The following is a 20240-nucleotide window of genomic DNA, read 5'->3' as shown; positions in this document are numbered from 1 at the left end:
CAAGTAAACATCGCAAAGGAAGTGGAAAAAAATTAACCCTTAAACCATCACCTTTGCTACAAGATGAAGATGTGATGATGACAGTCGCTGCACTGTGTCAAAACGTTTGACTCCATGAACTCTATGAAACTTAGTTGTGAGAGTTTGCGGCTTCACTCCGTCCCCTGTGATTATAACCTGAATATCTTCTGGGTTTTAGACAAAACACACTCGATGACATCACTGCTGAGAAAACTGCTCATAGTCCAGACAATTAATCCAGATCAGATTAACCAATAATGAAAATAATGAGAAGTCACATGATAGAAATGTTCCTCCAGGACAGGATGTCAGTTGGAGCCGATTCACTCACACAGAGGAAAAAAGACAAAACCTTCAAAAACATCTTTGCACATGAAAATCCACTGAGGAGAAAAAACTGCCTGCGCTGCACCAAATGTGGCTTCACAGCACATGTTATTTAAACCATCCACAACAGAGAGGGTTCGTCAGAATCAAAGGGGCTTGTTTGCAGCATTGTGAATGTGGACTCATGATTAAGTGGCCATTTCAAAAACCACATGTGGCTAAACTTCAGTAAAATAATGACAAAAAATAAAACTTACAGTACAGACTTTACAGAACATCAAAACAAATCAGGGCTTCATTTTTAATGTAACCCGAGACCTCAAACCCTCCTTAACACTATATTATAGTGAAATATAGTTATATTTTCAGTTTGTGTTTCATATCACACTGTTTTCCAGCTTGTACAGTGATCAGTGCCAGATAATTGTAATTGCATGACTCACAGAGGCAGGTGCGGCTGTCCACATGAAGACGAGAGCCCGGGTGGCATTCACAGTAGTAGGAGCCTCTGGTGTTAATACATCTGTGCTGGCAGCCTCCATTATGGACCTGGCATTCATCAATATCTGTCGGGGGGACAAAAGCAAGCAGAGAGAGAGAGAGAGAGAGAGAGGAGATAAATGAGTGCAATTTGACTAAATCCTCTCATTATGAGAACAAAATTGGTCTGAAGAATAAACCCCAGTTAAAAGAGAAACTTAATGCAGGTTTTAGGATAAAGATGTACCTCAGGACTGAGGCGGATGATGGATGAGAAGGGAGAGTATTATATAAGTGCACTGCAGCTCAAGCAAACATATCCCCATGTGGTAACAACTACCGAACATTTAAAATCAATTTTAAATTCCTGCGCTTCTTCTCAAAGTCCCAACATATGGAAACTTCGATTGGAGGATGCAAAACACACATTCCTCCCAGCAGAGTGTGTAGATTGTAAACAAATAGAAGACGGGAAGTTCTTCATCTATGAGAGAAACACGACCGCCTCGCTGTGCGACCACATTTCTAATGAAACAAACTGTGGCCCTAAACACTTCTTATTTTAGGGGTCATTGACTAATAAATTGTTTTGTGAGTTTCACAGCAGACCACCCCCCACCCACCCCACCCCTGTGAGATCTGAGCTGTTTTATGAAGCCTGGCTGACCATCCCTACAAATGATAAGTGACCCATTAGCTTAAACATTGTGGAAATTATCACAGCGGAGTCACTGGAAAAGTTGCTGACCGCAACAAGTGATGTGACACATTAAATAGCTGAGTGTGAATGTCTTCTGGCTGCTTGTAAAAACAGCCAACACATCATAAAATACTATTACTCAGTGCACAGTTAAAGGTCTGGCTGAGAAATGTGTTGCTCAGATCAGCCCTGACTCCAGGCAGCAAGAAACTATGTCAGGAATTCGCTGGAATTAAACTGCGATTTGTATCATTTACTAAAGATAAATATGACTTCTATTGAACTGTCTTTAGTTTTTTGTGTCTCTGTGCAGACCACACATTTTGTCTTGAGGCAGTGTCCTTTAAACAGCTCACTAAACAAACGCTATAAATAACTTATCAACATTTATCAAGAGTGTAGGCCTCATCTCCAGGAAAATAAACACTATCATTCCCTAAGTGGGAAAAGTCATTTTCACATAAATATGTGTATACAGTCGTCTGGATCAGTTTCCTCCTACAGTCCTGAAAGGTTTGAGTTAACTGGAGAGGTTCAGTTTCCCACAGAGGTCAACACGCCGTCTGTCTAAACCCAACTAAAGGTATAAAAACTGAGAAGCTGTTTAAAGAGTAACCTGCACTTTAAAAAAATAAAACCCTGTAATGGACAAACATTTGGATAATGAAACGCCTTTTGTTAGCAAACAGCTAATTTACACAGTCAGTAAATATGGTGGAGAATTAGCACTGTTTTCAGGACACCTGCTCTGCTTTGGTTTCCATCGACTCCTGAGGGAAATATGTCGAGCAGCTGAACACTCCTCAATGTTCAACAGCTACTCGTTAACTTTGTTCGAGGCTTTGTGGGCACTGTGGGTATATCAGAGCTTTTTCAATAACAGCGACTGCCTGTGGTGTCTGGAAACAAATGACAAGCCTCATATCACATTTACTGTGTTTAGAGTGCAAATACGTCAAGTATGGCAACACACATGTCACTATGAGTACACATGTGGTGTGAACACCACACCACCTGACTGTAACTGTTGGTCAGAAAACCAAAACAAGCTGAAAGAGGATACAATGCACTTTTTATTGTTTCTATCATAGGAGCGAAATGTAAATCTTATTGTGGTCCATGGAGACATCTTAGCATGAATCTCCGAGTCTTTACTGCAACACTGAGAGACCTCTCAGCCCCTGTTGTTGTTGGCTACGGAGGCAGCTGGATGACCTGCATCTAAGCCTCACCGTGCACAATAAACCCTGTCACATCACTGTCATCTTGCTCCCACATGATATGACCTGTGACATAAATCAGCTCTTTACAAGCCCCAAACTCTCTCACACTGATGTTATATAGGACATGATGGAGGAGAAGGTGTGCTGTAAATGATGAAATCTCGTGGTAAATATCAGGCATGAAAAATTGATTCTGAGCTTCAGAGTAAAAACAAGTCAGGATTAGGAGAAGGACAAAAATGCAGGATGTGATCATAAAGGGACTAAAATCTACTCGCTTAATGGTTCCTGTAAAACCAGCCCAAGAAGCTAAATTACAGAAATATCCTTCAGCTGAACCCATCTACTTCTGGTAATATCCCACAACATCTTCAAATATAGTGTTTGGAGCAGAAATGGGCTTCTAAACTTTCCCTTTCTTTTTTCCTTGCTGCCAAACCCTAGTTTCTCTTCGTCCAGGAAAGCTGGCAGGAGCCCTGCTTTCGTTTTTCCATCCGTGCTGCATGCTGTCCTTTGGTTTGGGTTTTCATGAAATGGGACCAGAGGAGCTGCTGTTAACTCTGCCGGCTGCAGCACACAGTCAGCACTCCAGCCTGGTTTCCACGTCCAGAACATGATCTTCCCAAAAAAGCTCAAGCCAAAGCCTCAGCAGCCGCTGGCTTTTACAGAGGGCACATTAATTATCTGCCTACAGCACCTACAGCACTGCTCTGTCTGCATGGAAAAACTAAGTTTGGTCAGTTTGAAGCAGAAGAAAAATCAATGAGTCCCAATTTATCTCCAAAAGTGACATCTTTGGAGTGACCAGAGGAATTATCTGTAACATGGTAATAAATGTAAAGCATGTTTTATCATGTGCGTTCATCCCTGAGCGCTGCAGACATGCCAAACATGGAGAAGAATATTCAGCCATATCAATACTGACATAATCTGTCAGGAGAGTATCTGGTATCCAGCCCTGTTTGTGGTAGCTTTACAAACGTCTCTGATGATTCATAGCTCAGGTTTTCATTTGCACTAATCTGTGTTGATAAAAGCGATCCTCCCCTCGCTCTGATCAGAGACCGAGCCAGATGCCAGACATCGCGTTTAGCAGACACATTATCAGGGACTGATTAACTGCTCCTGCTGCTGTAAGTAACTGAGAGGTAATCTGCTTACAGTCTTAAAGGTGACAGCAGAGTGTGGACTGTTACACTGTTAAACCCAGCTGCTGAATTTTATCAGTGAAATTATCACTTACCGGCAGCAACGTAGCCAAGGTTGTAGCCATGGTATCCATGGTAACAGTAGGGCCTATAGCAAATCCTTCTATAGTAACTGTGTGGATAGTGAGCAGCAAATACCAGACCGGCCAACACTTCGGTGACCACCACAAAAAAAATCCACCGTCCTGAAGAAAAAGCCATGACTGGAAAATCACCAAACATCAAAATTTCACTTTAAAAGAGCTTCTATGAAAAATAAAATGATGTGAATATTTTAGTTGAATGAATGACTGGTGCTGCAGCAAAGACTCCTGGCCTGAAATAACATGATGTGCACTTCAAATTCACTCTCATCCCCCCTTGATTTTTCTGTCTCCCTCCCTCTCTGCTTCACCCTCCCTCCAAAGCTAAATGTCCATCACATTATAGATCCTCCTCTCCCTCCTCTTTGTGTGGGAAACATTCCCTTCTCACCTCCAGCCAGAACCTTTTCTCAGGTACATCCAACACTGCGATCACCACAAATAAATAACTCTGCACTTTTACCAGCCAACAGCGATTCATTCAACATGATTTATTACATTTCAGCACTGTGCCCACTGTTTCTTCAAAGACTGTGTGATATAAAGTGAGGATTTATGAACACACATAATTCAGGTGTTGGGGAATAAAGAATATGAAAAGAGAGTAAAGGATATGCTGTCAATATTTTTTCTTCTGATACAGACACTACTGTTACCAAAAGAACGCCAAATGTGATAAGTGCCAGAAGTCGAACTGAGTATTTTTAATCCAAACATCTGAGAAAGGAATGAACCTTACAGTAAAATCATCTGTGCTCTCTCATCTGTTGCCAACGCATACATACAAACACAGCCGCAGGACGATAAGAGCACTTTATAGAACTTATGAAAAGCAAAGCATGCTCATGGTTAGCGTCCCTTCCCTGAGCTGAAGGGAAATGGCCCATAGAGAAATGTCCCACAGAGGTCGATGCATACAGTGAGCTTCACTTTTATGACCTAATGCAGCCTTAATCCCTCTGTAACACACACACACACACACACGCACACACACACACCTGTTTCATCTGCACTGCACTGTACACTTAAGATGCAGCAGATATCAGAATCATGTGGACAAGGACACCATCCAGGTATGAAAGGTAAGAAGCAGCCAGGCCACAGATGATAGACTCAGTGCCATCACTGTAGAATAACTCATTTTTTTAAAGAAATGTAGAAAAAATATCAAAAGAGAGCAACAACAAGATGTTTTTCCTTTAAAAAAAATCCTTTAGAGTAACCGCCTGGCCCTCTGGGTTTATGAGAGCAGCTAATTTCTGTTGATTTTGGTTGCCAGTTATTACAACAGGTGCCGGACTCTGGCGCAGCATCACTCACACTTTCACGCTCGTAATGGTCTGAGCTGTAAAGTTTATTTGACATGACGGCTAAAATGTTGATCCTGCTATACTGCGCTCAGCATGACAGCTGTTACTGTTGGCCTCTTCTACTTTGATTGAGACCGTTTGTATCAAAGCTGCACGGTCCGGACTAATATATAAATAAAAAGGAGTTTAACCAGAAGTTCAAGAGGAAGTTAGCTCTATTAATTTGAACTGAACAAAAGGTGCATTTGTTGTTTCATTGAAAAAAATGGCCTGGACTCCCTTGAATGTGGTTGTACACGCAGTCCAAATCATGTTTATTTAGTGTTAACGGCTAGCTGAATGGATGCTGTCTCTAATTAGGACTCCAGCTCAGCCCCTCCGAGCTTCAGGCCGTCGTGTAAATGAAAAGCAGATCGCTTTTCTGCAGACGCAGCGAAGCATGTGCAGCTCTAACTTAAACATCTTCAGCTTCTGTTAATACTCCAGCCAATTACACACAATTAGGACATTAATGCTGTAGGTAGCCGTTTCCCTCCAATATGCACCAGTGGCAAAGGGCAGATAGCTATGAAAGCCAGCTGTGGCAACGTTCACATCGGCTCTCCTAATAACCGTGACCTGGATCAGATCTCTCATTGGATCCTCCAGCAGACAGGCTCTCCTCTAAGCTTGGCCGCCGCACAGAGGAATCATTATTCTGATTAAACCAACCACTCACAGAGATTCCTTAATCAGAAACATCAAACTATGATGGAGCAAAAAAACAGAAACCTCTCATGGGATGAAGCTCAGGTTTGGTTAGCTGTGGTTCAGAGACTTTGGGCTTCACTGGTAGCTTAGCTTCCCTGCTGTGAGTCATGAAACAGCAGAGGGCCAAAAAGTTTGAAAAGATACGCTATGATGTTTACTGAGTGATGAATGTACATTTACTGAACCACAAATCAAAGTGAAAATGAACTCCATGAACATGAAGTTAAGTAAGTATGAGATCCTGTTTTTTCTGTTCGAAACTGACAAATTTAATACTATGCTGGTTGTTTTACAGTGTGACAATATATTGGTGACAGACTAATTTGTGCTTGTTGTCTTTATTTATTTAGTGGAGCGTCTTGCTCTGAAACACACTGAATACAGATGCTCAGTACAATCACAGTCTGATCTGCAGAACCTTGTGTCTGTAATGAAGTCAGGGGAGGAGCAATGACACGAAAGGCAGAATTTAGTCTGCCTATTTAGTCAAACTTGATCCTTTAATTTAGATAAATCAAGCCAATAGTCATTGTTTGTATGTAAGAGAGTGTCAAACTGTTAACCAGCTTTGAAGCAATGTCTTAAAGAACCAAATTAGACAATCTGTCAACACCAATAACATCGGTCTGTGTTTTTTCTGGTTTTTAAGATGCAGATAACCCTCCTTCAAACACCAAAAACAACAACAACAACAACAACAACAAAACAAACAAACCAGTGCTCTGACCTCGACATGTTTTGCCGTCTTCATTCAGGTTCTGTCCTGCAGGACACCTGCAGTAGAAGCTTCCAATAGTGTTACAGCAGAGAGCTTCACAGCCGCCGTTGGTCTCCTCACATTCATTCACATCTGATGGGTGAAAATAAGAAGAAAGTAAAACATGTTAAAGTTCATGCAAATATTGTGTTTTCTTTCTGAATATAAACAATAAGAAGGAATGTGTCTTTCTTCTCATGTCAGTCTAAAAGTTTAACTTTTAAATGTCATCCCGAAAAATTCCGAATCTGACTTTTGACAGTGTGGAAAATCCTCAAGTGGAATCTGTGTGCGCTCTTTCCGTCTCCAAATGTGTTCCCTTATAGTACCAACTTCAATGAGAGCAAAAAAGGGAAAATATACAAACACATCCAAAACTAAATACAAAAAACATGTCCAGTGATAAATTAAGTGGGACAAAAAGGAAATATGTGCAGCAGTAACATGTTGTCCCTGCTCCCTCCAACCTCTAAATCCACTCCAACTTGAACCAGCGTTTGTCATCGTGCAGAACAACAAAAACATCCAGCAGTCACAGTTTTCCATTTCATTTCCATCAGCTAAACATACTGCCAACCTGTCGTCAACTCAACCTGATAGAAATCTTTCCCTCCACTTCCCAAACTACACATAATGACTAGACTAGAGTCAGATGCAAGCGCTGACAGTCCGGTGCAGCATAATTACAGCTGCAAAGAATCCGCATTATAAAGAGATATTGAAAGCGAGACTGACACCGCAGACACACATTAACATTAAATTTCCTTCATATGGGCCTTTAGTCAGGAGACGTTACGCTCACAGCGTGACTTTATACTTGATGACACCGGCCTGTTTTATTTGCCGTGCCAGCAGAAGGAATCTGGGACTGAAAACAAAAAGCCATGGAGCAAATTATGGAGGAAAATTCACTTGGCACTAATCACCTTGTAAACTTTCCCCATGTTCATAAAAGAGGAGAATTAGTGTACAGAGACGAGTACCAATGCAAAGAAAATTGCTTTTTAAAGCACTTTTCCCTGCTTCTGGCAAATTTTGGTACATTGCTATGCCAGCGTTTAACCAGCCAATTAAACAATTTCCCTCTCAGTTTACAACATCTGGAAATGTTCACTGTAAAAACAGTGCACGCCTTCTACTGCCAAGTGTTTAAAACTCTCATAAAGCCTACACAGGTCATGTCTATAACATTAATAATATATTTTATTCAATGATGAAACATCATTTTTAATTCATTTATTACACCATTGCTGCTGGACAATTTGCAGTCATAAAATTTGGGATGCGGACCCATTTATGTTTGGGCAGAGCATCACTGGAGCTTGATTTAATGAGTCTGGGTCCCGGGGTGAGAAAGAGTGCCTGCCTTTTAGTACAGTTCATTTAACTTTTAAAATAACAGTAAGAGTAAAAAATAAAAAATTATACAGGAAAAAAAACACAGACTGAAGCAGACCAGTGATGGTCACTGAGCAGACTGTGACCTGAAGTCAAGGCCAGGACTGGAGACCCTGAGGGGTCCTGGGATTAATCTATCAGTGTGTTTGGGTTGAGGATGCCTATCTCTACCCCCCAAGGCCACACACCTGTGTGGCAGCTTGAGCAGAGGGTCAGTGTCACGCTCATCATTCTCCAAGTTTTTCTGCACAATAAGCACGCAGGAATGTTGAACAGCTACGGGTCAGGAAGAGAATACACAGCGCGGCACAGCAGTGGAAACTGAATGTCTATGTTGGATCGATACAGAGGGAATTTCTTTTTATTCCCCATCATGTATTTAGTGGAGTCCAAAATTTAAAAAAAACATGCACAAGAAATGAACCTTTGTTATGTACTTTTGTGATCTCTGTGTGTATAAATATTGAATGGTGCATTGTATATTGTTTTGATTTGGTTTACAATGAAGAACACATTGGACACAAAGGTCCAAAACTCTGACTGAGAACGAACCATGACAGATAGGATGAGAACCTCTGTGCTGTTTGTATTAACATAAGTTAGTTTATAACTAAAAAATCCCAGCTTTGAAAATAATCTGAATGCTCAGTGAACCTCATTGACCTCTGAAGTGAGTCTGCTGGCTGAAACAAAGGAGGGAACAGTGAGATTATTTCTCGTTATTACATCACTCTGACCCATCCATCAATCCATCGCACTGCCCACAGGGTTACCGGACACATCTAAGAAGGTGAAACAAGAACTGTAGCCCAAAAAAAGATCTTCCCGTGAACATCAAATTACTGAGGTTTCTTCTTCCTGACCCAAGTCTTTGGAGTGAGGTCAGCATTTAGTCTCCAAAAGGAGGTGAGATGCCTGAAGCTCAGTGGACTGTCTGCAGCCAAAGGTGCCCTCAGTCAGAGTCAAGACGTAAGACATTCTAGAACTCATCCTAAAGAGAACTGCATGACACCACATGGTAAATGTTCAGATCTGTGACATGATGAAAGCTGCAGCTGTTGCTATCAATGTCAGCATTAACACAGTCCTGCAACACTGCAATGATCTGTTAGCTCAGCACAGGATGACAACAGGAAATAATGAATGACAGCGGAGAGGAAGATGAAAAACAAGAGAAGCCTTCAGTGTGTGCTTTCCTAACTGTAGGTTTAGTGTCTCACTGCCTTTGAGATTTATTGACTTTAGGACAGAATCAGGCTAGTCCACAAACAGGAGCACCAGCACCCAGCTCTATAGCTATGGCACATATTAACTACGGCTAAAATGAGAGCAGCAGGACCACTGAATAGCATCTGAATGGCTGAACCTCAGCTAAATGTCCATGGGGGTGTCCTGGGAATGTTTCTTATACTTTGTATGAAGGTGGAGTTTCTGTACATTGTTCTGACAACACAACAACAGCACAGACAACACAATCACATCAACATTGTTGTGAGAGCCAGGCTGCGCTGTTTTGTCTTTGTGTAAGCCAAATCTAAATGAACCAAACACAAATGTGTAAAAATGTGTGTTTGTGTGCAGTGGACACTCTGTTCCAAAGAGAAGAATGAAAAATAAGGAAAGTTTTACTCAAACTTTTGATTATGTTCCTGCAAGTTCAGCTGCAGCAAAGCATTGGGTTTACATTCCTTTGCTGTATTGTGTGACTTCCTCTGATAACGATGACCACCAGCTCCAGCTCTTGGGAGGACAAGAGTAATATCCCGGCAGACCACAAGGGGCTAACAGTGCCAAAGAAAACCACCAGACCTCTGATACTATCTCAGGGGGTGATGGGCTGGAAAATTGCAGCATTCACAGAGGTGTGTGTGTGTGTGTGTGTGTGTGTGTGTGTGTGTGTGTGTGTGTGTGTGTGTGTGTGTGTGTGCGTGCGTGTGTAGGTGTGTAGGTGTGTGTAGGTGTGTGTGTAGGTGTGTGTAGGTGTGTGTGTAGGTGTGTGTGTGCCTTTTAGGGCACTGATCTAAAAGCCTGCTGGTGTAATAATGTGCTTTGTTGGTGTTCATTCGTGGTCACATTCCCTGCAGTCCTCACAGCTGCTTTCATTTACCAGGTGCTATAAAAATCCAGGACTGGCCAGAGGTTTCATGAGTCAGAGGTTTCATTCAGAGGAGACTCCAGAGAGACGTTCTGCTGCTTCTGACCTGAACATGTGGCGACTGGTAAAAGACTACAGCATGTTGTCTAACTTACCATCCTAGCACTGGAACTGACAATTTAGTCTTTCAAAGGAAACTCATCCTCCCTTTTGACCTCCAGTATAACCGACCCTTAAAAATGATTATTGTAAAAGGACGCCTTCTTTTACCCGTCTGACAGGCAGCACCACAACCTGCTCTTTGGAGCTCAAGTGAAACAGATGAACTGCTGAAATATTCTCGGCCGAGCTCACAGAGTGGTTTACACTTTATACTCTATGAACTCTTTGAGGGGTTCACATGGATGAGAGTCAAATATCTCCAAGCTTCACCTCTGAGGTCCAGTACTGAGGTTTCACTCTGATGAATGGCTGCCAGACTGCTGTCCCCTCTGGGTGGACTACAAGCAAACAAGAGTGAAAGGTCAAGCCTCACCGATTCCTGCAAGGTAGTTCTGGGTAGATAAATGTGAAGTTGCCAAACAAGAGTGTACAGGATTATAAAAGGTAGATTATCTTCAAATAAGCTGTAAGCCAGAAAAGATACATTTATTACCTAAAACTACAGGACACAATCTGACGTGTGTATTTGTTCCTCTGCAGGGCATCAGCTCAAGCTCCACATTGCCCCCTGCTGTTAAACTTCTGCTACATCAGCCCAGATGCACAACTATGCAACATTATGTCACTCTGTTCATATTCATCATATAACTAAAGGACAGCTGCAGCATTAGAATGATTGACAGCCTTGTTACGTTTAACATCTGTTACTCTGGTGTACCACAACGACTTAAACTGTAACCATGTATGCTGTATTAGGCGTCCTGTAATTTCCACTCCTGGTCCTGTTTTGTGTCAGTTTTGGGTACATGTGTATTTTTTGAAGGCATGTAATTGTGGCCAACATAGCAGCTGAGTTGTTGTTAAGTGGCACTGTCACTGGCATGTGATGTGGCTTTCCTAGAACCCTTGAGGTTAAAAAAGTGTCCTATTTTAATGGCAAAACCCCACACAAGACCTCTGTGATGGGCAAACACTGACATTTAGGATGTCCGAACCTCTGTTTACATGTTTTCCATGAAGTCATTAACAAAACTTATATATAAGTACATATAAATAAACTTTGATCTCTTAACAAATGAGTTTGCACAGTGCTAAAGGTGTCAGAAAATCACTGTGTTTTGCCATCAACTGTCTATGATGGCATTCACAGGTTACGGTTTCCTTTTGGACCACTAACCAAGTCTGTCTCAGGACATGTTAGATCTTTTGCTCTCACAGATCTTGTGACATTTCAGCTGGATTAGGGTTTTATAGGGGAAAATGAGAAAATACATGTCAGATCAAACAAAAATCAACTGCAGCCACAATCCTGAAATCCTGAAAATCATTTCTATCACACAGAACATATTTCAGGTGTGTTTGCTGTCTGAACAGCCTACTCAAGTAATTTGCGGTCACCTTTTAAAAGACTGCTGTGAATCATTAGATTAACAGAATGTTAAATTGCCTATTTAAATAGTTGTATTTTGTTTTTATCCAGCTCTTCATCTAAAGGCATGTGTTGACAAGAAACCACAGACAGAGCATCAGACCCCTCTGATGACAGAAGCAGCGAGACGCTGTCTGACTGCAGGGTAAAAATATTCATCAAACGACTCAGTCTGTGTAAGGCTTATTATCCTGACCGCTAAGCCTCAAGATTTTATTATTTTTGCGTGTTTGACCACAAGGGTATTAAAAGTGATATCAAAGACACTAAATCCAGTGTTTACATTTGTTTAGTGAACATTCTGCTCTACTGAGTCTTAACCTCCTCTGATGATTCATTTCACTGCGCTGCAAGAGTGCGTGTGTGTACATGTGCACGAGTTTGAGTGTATATAATCATGCATGTTTCTTTATTAAAGGCTAGGCTGCCCCTCTCTCTCTCTCTCTCTCTCTAAATGTGTGACTCTCACAGCTCCATTGTTCCCAGACACAGGGAGAATCACAAAGCTGTTCCAATGGCCAGTCCCCTCAAACTGGATATCTGAGAGTTGTGAGCTGCTTAAAATGACCCTAAAGGTCTTTCACAGCACTGTTTTGACTAATCATACGACAGAAGCTGACAGAGCTGTAAATCTTAGGTGAAGCATTCCCCTTCATAAATCTGTGTTTCTAACTCCTGGCTCTCAGTTTTAACTATCTGTAAAGTTATAAAGAAAGTAGGCCAGCTACGTGAACCTGCACACATCTCAAGAATAAGAGTTTATGATCTACACGAACTGGAGGAACAAATACCTGGTAGACCTCGGGGGATTGCCGCCTTTGACCCTTTGCGTGTGCTCTATCTGCACTCTACCTGTTAGGACTTGTTGTTACCATCTTTGACCCAGGAGTTCTGAGCGCCTGGGACAACACATGGAGGCCTGAAGGAATCCAGAAATTACTTGTTGTGGTTTCCAGTCTGTCTCCCTGTCGGCTGCATACATGAGATATGCTACAGAGGTATGCACGGCGCCTGAGCACGGGGGAAAGTCACCCAGAGCCATTTACCCACAGGGCAAAAGGTGGCAGATACATGACAGACTGTCATGCTCCAGGTATACAGGGGGGGGGGGTAAACATTCAGGCTTCTGATTATTGCTTAACATGCTCAAGTGTGATTTTACACAGTTTCACAGTTGTTCAAAGTTGAAAGCAACAGCAGTCAAATACACATACCCCCCGGGTTTGAGCAGTTCAGAGACTGCTCTATTTTCACAGCATAGCTCACGGTGCAGGGGATATTTTTCTGACCTTGAAACAAGCTTTGCCCACGTCTGTGCTGTTTTCATGCCTAGTGTGGCACAAAGGTGGGAGTCCAACCACAACACGATGGAGGCAGCATGTTAACATCCACAGGGGCCTGTTTTCAGGTGCTTATCGAATCCACCAATGAGCACAGAAATGACATAATGCAGCTCACTGCTTTACCTTGCCTTTCCTGATTTTAGTGTCTGTTAGTCCAAATGACAAAAACTGAATTTTTTATATATCAAGATGTGAAGCAAGACGAAGGTAAACAAAATTATTCAACAATAATAAAATGAAAATCTTTTTTCCTTAATGATTATTTTACAGCCTTGTAGATCTATTTGCAACCCCAGGCTAAGACCAGTGATTAATATCAATACACAGTACTAATGGGGCATGACATTAGTTAGTTAGGCAGAGCACTGATGCAGTTCCACTTCGTCAGTAACATATTCAATGTGTGTTTATTACATATTCAACACTTCTTGTGACTGATGAGACAGCGTTTATTTTTCATGCATATGTGCTGGGCTGCACAGTGTTCAGTGGTTAGCACTGCCTCCTCTCAGCAAGAAGGCTTGATTCTAGCTGGGGGCCTTTCTGTGTTAAGTTTGCATGTTCGTGGGTTTTAGTCACGTAGTCCAGCTTCCTCCCACATACCAAAGACGAGCATGTCAGGTTAACTGGAGATTTTAAATTGGCCGTAGGTGAGAGTGTGACTGGTTGTTTGTCTCTCTACGTTACAACCAACCGACCCTGTAAGTACAGGACAACACAGGTAGACAAAGGTAGACCAGAAAGAGTCCACCCAAATGTCGATCAGATCTAGAGCTCATAAATACATGAATACTCTATTGACCTGCAGGTAGTGCCAAATGTACCCTGTCCTGTTGAAGATAAAAGCCAGATGTTGGTAGGCTGTTAGCAGTTTTTTTCATCCAGTATGAAAAAAATGTTTCCAACAACCAAAGTTAAACTCAATGATGTTAACAAGATTCAAATTACAATCTGATTTAAAAAAACAGCCTTCCCATGTGAAAAGCAACTGCTCCTGTCTCATTACATTTCGTTCAGATTAGCGTGTGCTTTTCACACCTCAAGAAACATCAGCAAGACCGGCAGTGCAGAAAGCCAACTCTGCTGGGTGGGTGTTCCCCAAGGCCAAGTGGCTTCCATATGGAGAGAATACAGGCCACTGGAAATAATGTCATGTGTGGGGGGAGAGACGGAGATAAGAAGTGAAGTGTTTGACTCAGTTGAATACACGAGCAGCTGATAAAAACAACAAAGGATGCAGAGGCAAATATACAAGTTTCATTGAGGTAATAGATGCCACAGATCAGGGGACCCGGGGCACTGCTGGCAGATGAAAGGATCAGTCCCTGCTGATTATTCCTCTAACTATATTTTGCAAACTCTTGTCACTTCTGATCTATGCTAACTCAATGCCCGTGCCCCCAGCGTGACCAGAAGCGACCTTTCATCAGGAATGCTGTAAAGAGCCTAATGAGACAGGGTGGGGGCCGCGACTGAGCGCAATTACGGAAGATTAGGGTGCTGTGCAGGATGCAATGGCAGGTAGGTGGGCAAAGATGGCGTACCCCACCCACTGGCTGCAACACACTCCCTCTCATTACAGATGCCTTTCCTGACTTCACAGGAACAAGGCTGCACTCTCTCATGATTGAGCCTAAACATCGCACAGGGTGGAGGAGACAGGATGGCCTTTAAGGACCCATGTTCTTGTCTGAAAGAGGCAGCCACCCTTATCTATCGTCAGTGTGATTGGTAGTTTTATCAACAATACATCTTGGAAAAATTGATTGAATTATTTTTGATGAATATTGAAGTGTCTCATGGTGCAACCAAACATGCAGCTCTGCACTCTGATTTTTATGAATTAATTGATATTAATACGCATGTTATTTTTACATTTTTACACCTGTGTAAAGTATTATTCTACATAGTAGAAACAACCCTAAAGGAGAGCATTTTCTCTCATTTTTAGATTGCAGGAGGAAAGTATAACAGTTAGAGAAAGGAAATCAATGTGTAGAGAAATAAAGATGGACAGAAAAACAGCACTCCAAGATGCAAATAATCTATGAGAAAACACCTCTTTCTCCCAGCAGAGCCTTTATCACCACAGCCTCCTTCATTCCTAGAAGTCTCACTCTGCTGCTTGCTAACAATACTCAAAGAACAGGATTAAACCTTCTAATGGCAACAAGCAGAACACGAATCCATTTAAACTGCAGTGTTAGGCTGAGGGGAGAAACTGCACTGCTTTTAAGGTTACAGCAGGATTATATCACCACGTGACAGGATCACTTTGTTCATCGTGGTTTTTTATGTTTTGTGTGTGTTTTCAAGGAAAGAACAAAAACGTCATAACTCTCTCAGAGTAAAGTAAAAAAGCAGATTTCAACCTGTTTGCAGCAATTTCAGCTGTAGTCTGTTAAACCAATCACAGAAGAAAAGGGAAAGCATGAGAATGATTTAGACCATTTGTGGTTTTCTAGACATTTACAAGGCCATTATCAGCCGTTTGACTTTTACAGCTTTTTCTCTCTCACTTAAAAATGCTCTAAAGGTCTAATGGATACGGCTATGAGCAGATAAAACAAATGTGGTAGTCATTATACAAACAGTCATATAACCTTAAGCTCTGATGTCCAACACCTTTTGACCTCTTAGTGGAGGATGGACACACCAATCGTGAGTGACGAACTACTACAGCTGGACAGCTCACCATTTTACAATCTCTTGGCTTCACTGTCTTCCATGCTTACCAAAATGAAAGATAATCATGTGAGTTATGGGCCATTGTTCAAGTCTGTAATCCCATCCAACCGTTCCCATGTACAGCAGGAAAAAATAAGGTGTTATATTCCTGGAATCCTTAAGATGAAACTGGCAGAAATGAAGGAGGATTCACCAGTCACAGAAAGCAAACTAAAGCATATCAAATGACCAAAATTTCAGTACTATACCTGTCAATGTCCACTGTAAATCTCACATTCTTCTTCACATATCATGCACACATGCATGTTTGCTTCTCTGCAACCTCGTCAGCCTCCTGGAATATTTACTGGCAACAGAAACCTCCACTAGAAAGGTCTAATAAAATTAACAAGAGAATGGCTGGTCAATGAATTGGGATCATGTACTAAATCAGAGCTCGAGCACTGAAGCTGGCCTACCTTACTCTAAGGTTCACTTTGGGGCTCTTCCTCACCGAAGTGCTTTGCTAGCTCAGCATGGAGGTTTCACACAAATGTTTTTTCTTGATCCCAAGTAAAAACTATTCAGTGGGATTTATTTTTACAATGGGGAGGGTCTGAAGGCCAGCATACCAGAAGCAGCTCTCTCTTTACATTCCTCAAGGGTCACAATATGAAGGGAATGGATACGCTCTATATATATATGTATATTTATATATAAAAGATAAATCAAAGATTCTTTCCTCACTAATTTACTGACTGTCAAACTTTGGCCACCGCAGCCAGAGCAGGCAGCATGGAATGGTTTCACCGAGTTAAAGAGGTGTTCTCTTTTTTTAACATGACCCATATAAACCTGCATGACCCTAAACATGACACACACCATCTGTGTCACTGCTGCTTCCACCCATCACTGTCAGACTCTAAGTTATCCTGCAATTTCAAATATATTGAGATATGAATTCATAAACGTGCATCCCACTCTAATGGATACAATACAATTTGTCTTTAAACCAATAACAAAATGCAAGGACATTGACCAGAAAAGCTGGACACTGACTCCAGGTGAGTTTTAATAGGGACACCTTTGTGTCCTTGTGTTCACAGAGAAGGCTAATCCCCTTCTAAAAAGGTACAAATGCACGTCTGACCTTTGACCTCCATGCTCTCCTGCACACTTCAGTGCAGAAAGAGTCAGTGCTGTCACATAAATCAGTTTAATTAAGTGCACCATTGTACTAGTAAAGCTACAATCACTGTGATTTTCCACTTTGCAGGGCTTAAAAGGTAAGCAAAACAACAAATCCCTAAAAAACTGAAGGGTCCAAAAACATGCAACTAATGTGTTAACAGAGATTTGACAGGTGGGACAGTGGTTAGCATGACTGAGCAGAAATAAACACATGTGTATGACAAACATGACAGAGATGCAGAGAGCATATGTGTTAGCAGGAGGTGGATGCATAAAAGCAGCTACAGAAATGCCCCTATGACCTGCTTGAAGATAGCTTATTATGTCCACATTTATGTGAGGTGAGAAGAAAGGTGGCAAAATTAGAAGGCAGGTTAAAACAGCTTACTGCACCGTCAGTCTGAGGAAAGCCTGCCGTTAAACCTTTAGTAATTGCAGAGAAGGACAGCTATTAGAGAAGGAACAAGGGTATTATGAAGAGCCACATCTGTAAATTACCCGAGCTGACTACACTTTTACACGCACCTCATCGGGCTTAAGACAAAATGAAGCACATTTTTTGTCACTTTTTCTACGGGGCTTCGCATCCCTCTGATCTGTCATGCCACCATGGAACACACAAACATGGATCTATTTTGATTAGCATGTTGTTTTACTACATTTCTTTCTCTGCACGTCACACAACAGGAAGACATTTTCTACATTCAGTGCTTTGACCCTGGTCCCAGTCTGTGTACATCAAAGGCTGAGCCCACCTCAACAACTGACCTCTAAACAAGACAGTGAATTCCAACAATAGCTTCAGGGTTGCTGTCCTGGCCTTGAAACCAAAGATCCTACTTCCCAAAGTAGACACCGAGTACAGGAAGAAAAACATCTGTGCCAAAGTCAATGAGGATCAGGTTTTATCAAATTGGTCACACTGATCTGTGTCTCACGTTGTCTTATGTATGCAGTGGTACAATAAGCTTTCAGCTAGGCATCCTATATATTGTATTCATCATCACAGAATATCTGAATCAAAGACATAGAAAAGTTTGATAGACAGCCTTTAGAAATTTTCCAGAAAGATAATTCAGCATTTTTTCATCTATTGAGAAGTGGCATGTCCCACTGCGTCTTTTCTCAGCATCATGACCACTAGACTGTGGAGGACTCGCGTCATGCACCAAGAGGCTGCACAGAAAAAAAATGACCTCATTATTTAGAGCTTCAGTCAACTGTTGATAAGCCAAACTACAACCCTGAAGGCATATACGGAGAGCTGAGGTGAGAGAACTCTCATTACTGATGGTATATATAATATAAATGTGTTTAAATCAATCCTTGGCTGTGTGATGTGTGCTTTTTCATATTAAAACTCTGATATCAACAGGAATTAAATAACTTTAAATCTTTCTGAAGTAAAGATAGCAAGCTCAAAGGCTCTCTAAAATATCCAATTTCCAATAAAAGCACTTTTAAGATCAGAGTGAGAGGCTTTATTTAAGCCAACCTCAATCTGAGTGGATAAATGTAAGTCACTTGGAATGACACAGCAACATTTGCAGTGACTGAAACATGGCTGTGGCTGAGAAAGCATGTCTGGGAGCCTTACAGAATAATGATAATGATGATAGTCATCAGTACAGGGTCGGTCTTGAGTGATGTCTAGAACGAGCTGGTCCTCCTGGCATTGCAGTGACCGTGAACCGAGCCAAGATATGAGCTTATGGTTCAGAAATCAAAAAAATGAGACGCAATTACTGTAACAGAGGGAGAGATCTTTCAGCGTAGCATTTCAAAATTTGGAAACAACAAAAAACGGATAAACAGTCAGATGTGAAACCTGTGGGAGCGTAACAGATGCTGTATGTTCGCCTATAAAGTCTGTTTCACCTATCAAGGATTTAACTTCGATACCATGCTCACCTTGTATTTGTGTCAAATAATTCTTCTGACATTACTTCACCATCCGTCATCTTTGTGCTTTTTAGATAAGTCCTGTTTTACCTTTTACCTCCAAACACGACACAGGAGGTAGAGCTTTAAAAGATACTAAAAGACTATTTAGAAGGTGAAGTTTCATGTTACAAAGAGTGTTTGACAGCCACCCTGCTCATCTGTCTGTTTGTCTGTGGCTGAGCCCAGATGTCGGCTGGTATGAAGACATCTGCCCTGCCAGAGTCTGAAAGCCTTGGAAGCTGCAGATCCCAGAGGATACCACTTGTTCTACTGATGACAGGTTGGATACAAAGTACATCAGGCACCAAGTGACTAAATCCAACGGGATTAAAGAAAGGCAGGGGAACTTAAAAAAGGAATTCAGCTCAGGAACAAAGACACAACATCACTCAAAGAGGGCTGCAACTGAACGCACCATTTGTTAACTAAAGTGACAAAAAGGAAAATCAGTATGACCCCCTCAGATGTGGTTTAAAACTGCAAATATGTCAACAAATACAAGAAATAAATTGAAAAACCAGCTACCAGCCAGCTTCTGCTAATTTACAAACAACAAACAATGTCGCCTCAGTTTATGCATGCACCTTTCACACTAAAGGTGCAATAAAGGCCTAATAGCCTTTAGGTGGTGTCTAAGTAGAGTCCACATGAATGCTAAGACCTAAGGTTTCGCAGAACAACATTGCAGACTCGCCTTGTTCATGAATGATAAAAGATTTAGGCAACCATCCGCATTATAAAAATGGAACTGTGTTTATCCAGCCAGGCCATGATGTTCTATTGATCCATGGTCAAGTTCTGATGCTTAAACATCCATTAAACAGGGGAAGGAATTAGCATGGGCACTCTGACCAGTCTGCTACTGTGCAGCTCTATACATGCAAACTTCCAAAAACTCTGACTTCAAAATCTATGCATGTATGAGAGGTATGAAGCTGACAGTGACCCATTCCTAGTGTGAAATGTGATGTAAGGACAAGAAGTGCCTCTGGGCACCAGTTCTCGCTTTACCACAGAAACTAAAAAAAATAGTAATTACTGTCTTATACATCAGCAAAGCACAGTGCCACTAAAAAGCAAAACAGATGACGGCTTCAGACAGCTATTGAGAGTAGGGGACTAATTGGCCCTTTTGAACGACTTAAATACACT

At 41.6% G+C, this 20240-nt stretch overlaps 1 protein-coding gene across 1 annotated transcript in view; it reads right to left on the bottom strand.

Moving 5' to 3' along the window:
• The window catches only part of megf6b (multiple EGF-like-domains 6b), a 49002-nt gene that overhangs the window by 16963 nt on the left and 11799 nt on the right, over window positions 1-20240 (bottom strand). Inside the window, exons 5-6 of the mRNA XM_028405150.1 lie at window positions 6830-6952; window positions 792-914 (exon numbers count right to left, since the gene is read on the bottom strand). Of these exons, the coding sequence (XP_028260951.1) occupies window positions 792-914; window positions 6830-6952 (246 nt within the window). The remainder of the gene's footprint in view (window positions 1-791; window positions 915-6829; window positions 6953-20240) is intronic.

This window comes from Parambassis ranga, chromosome 5, assembly GCF_900634625.1.
Source record: "Parambassis ranga chromosome 5, fParRan2.1, whole genome shotgun sequence".
Taxonomy (NCBI): domain Eukaryota; kingdom Metazoa; phylum Chordata; class Actinopteri; family Ambassidae; genus Parambassis; species Parambassis ranga.
This window is presented reverse-complemented; position numbering and strand designations above follow the sequence as displayed.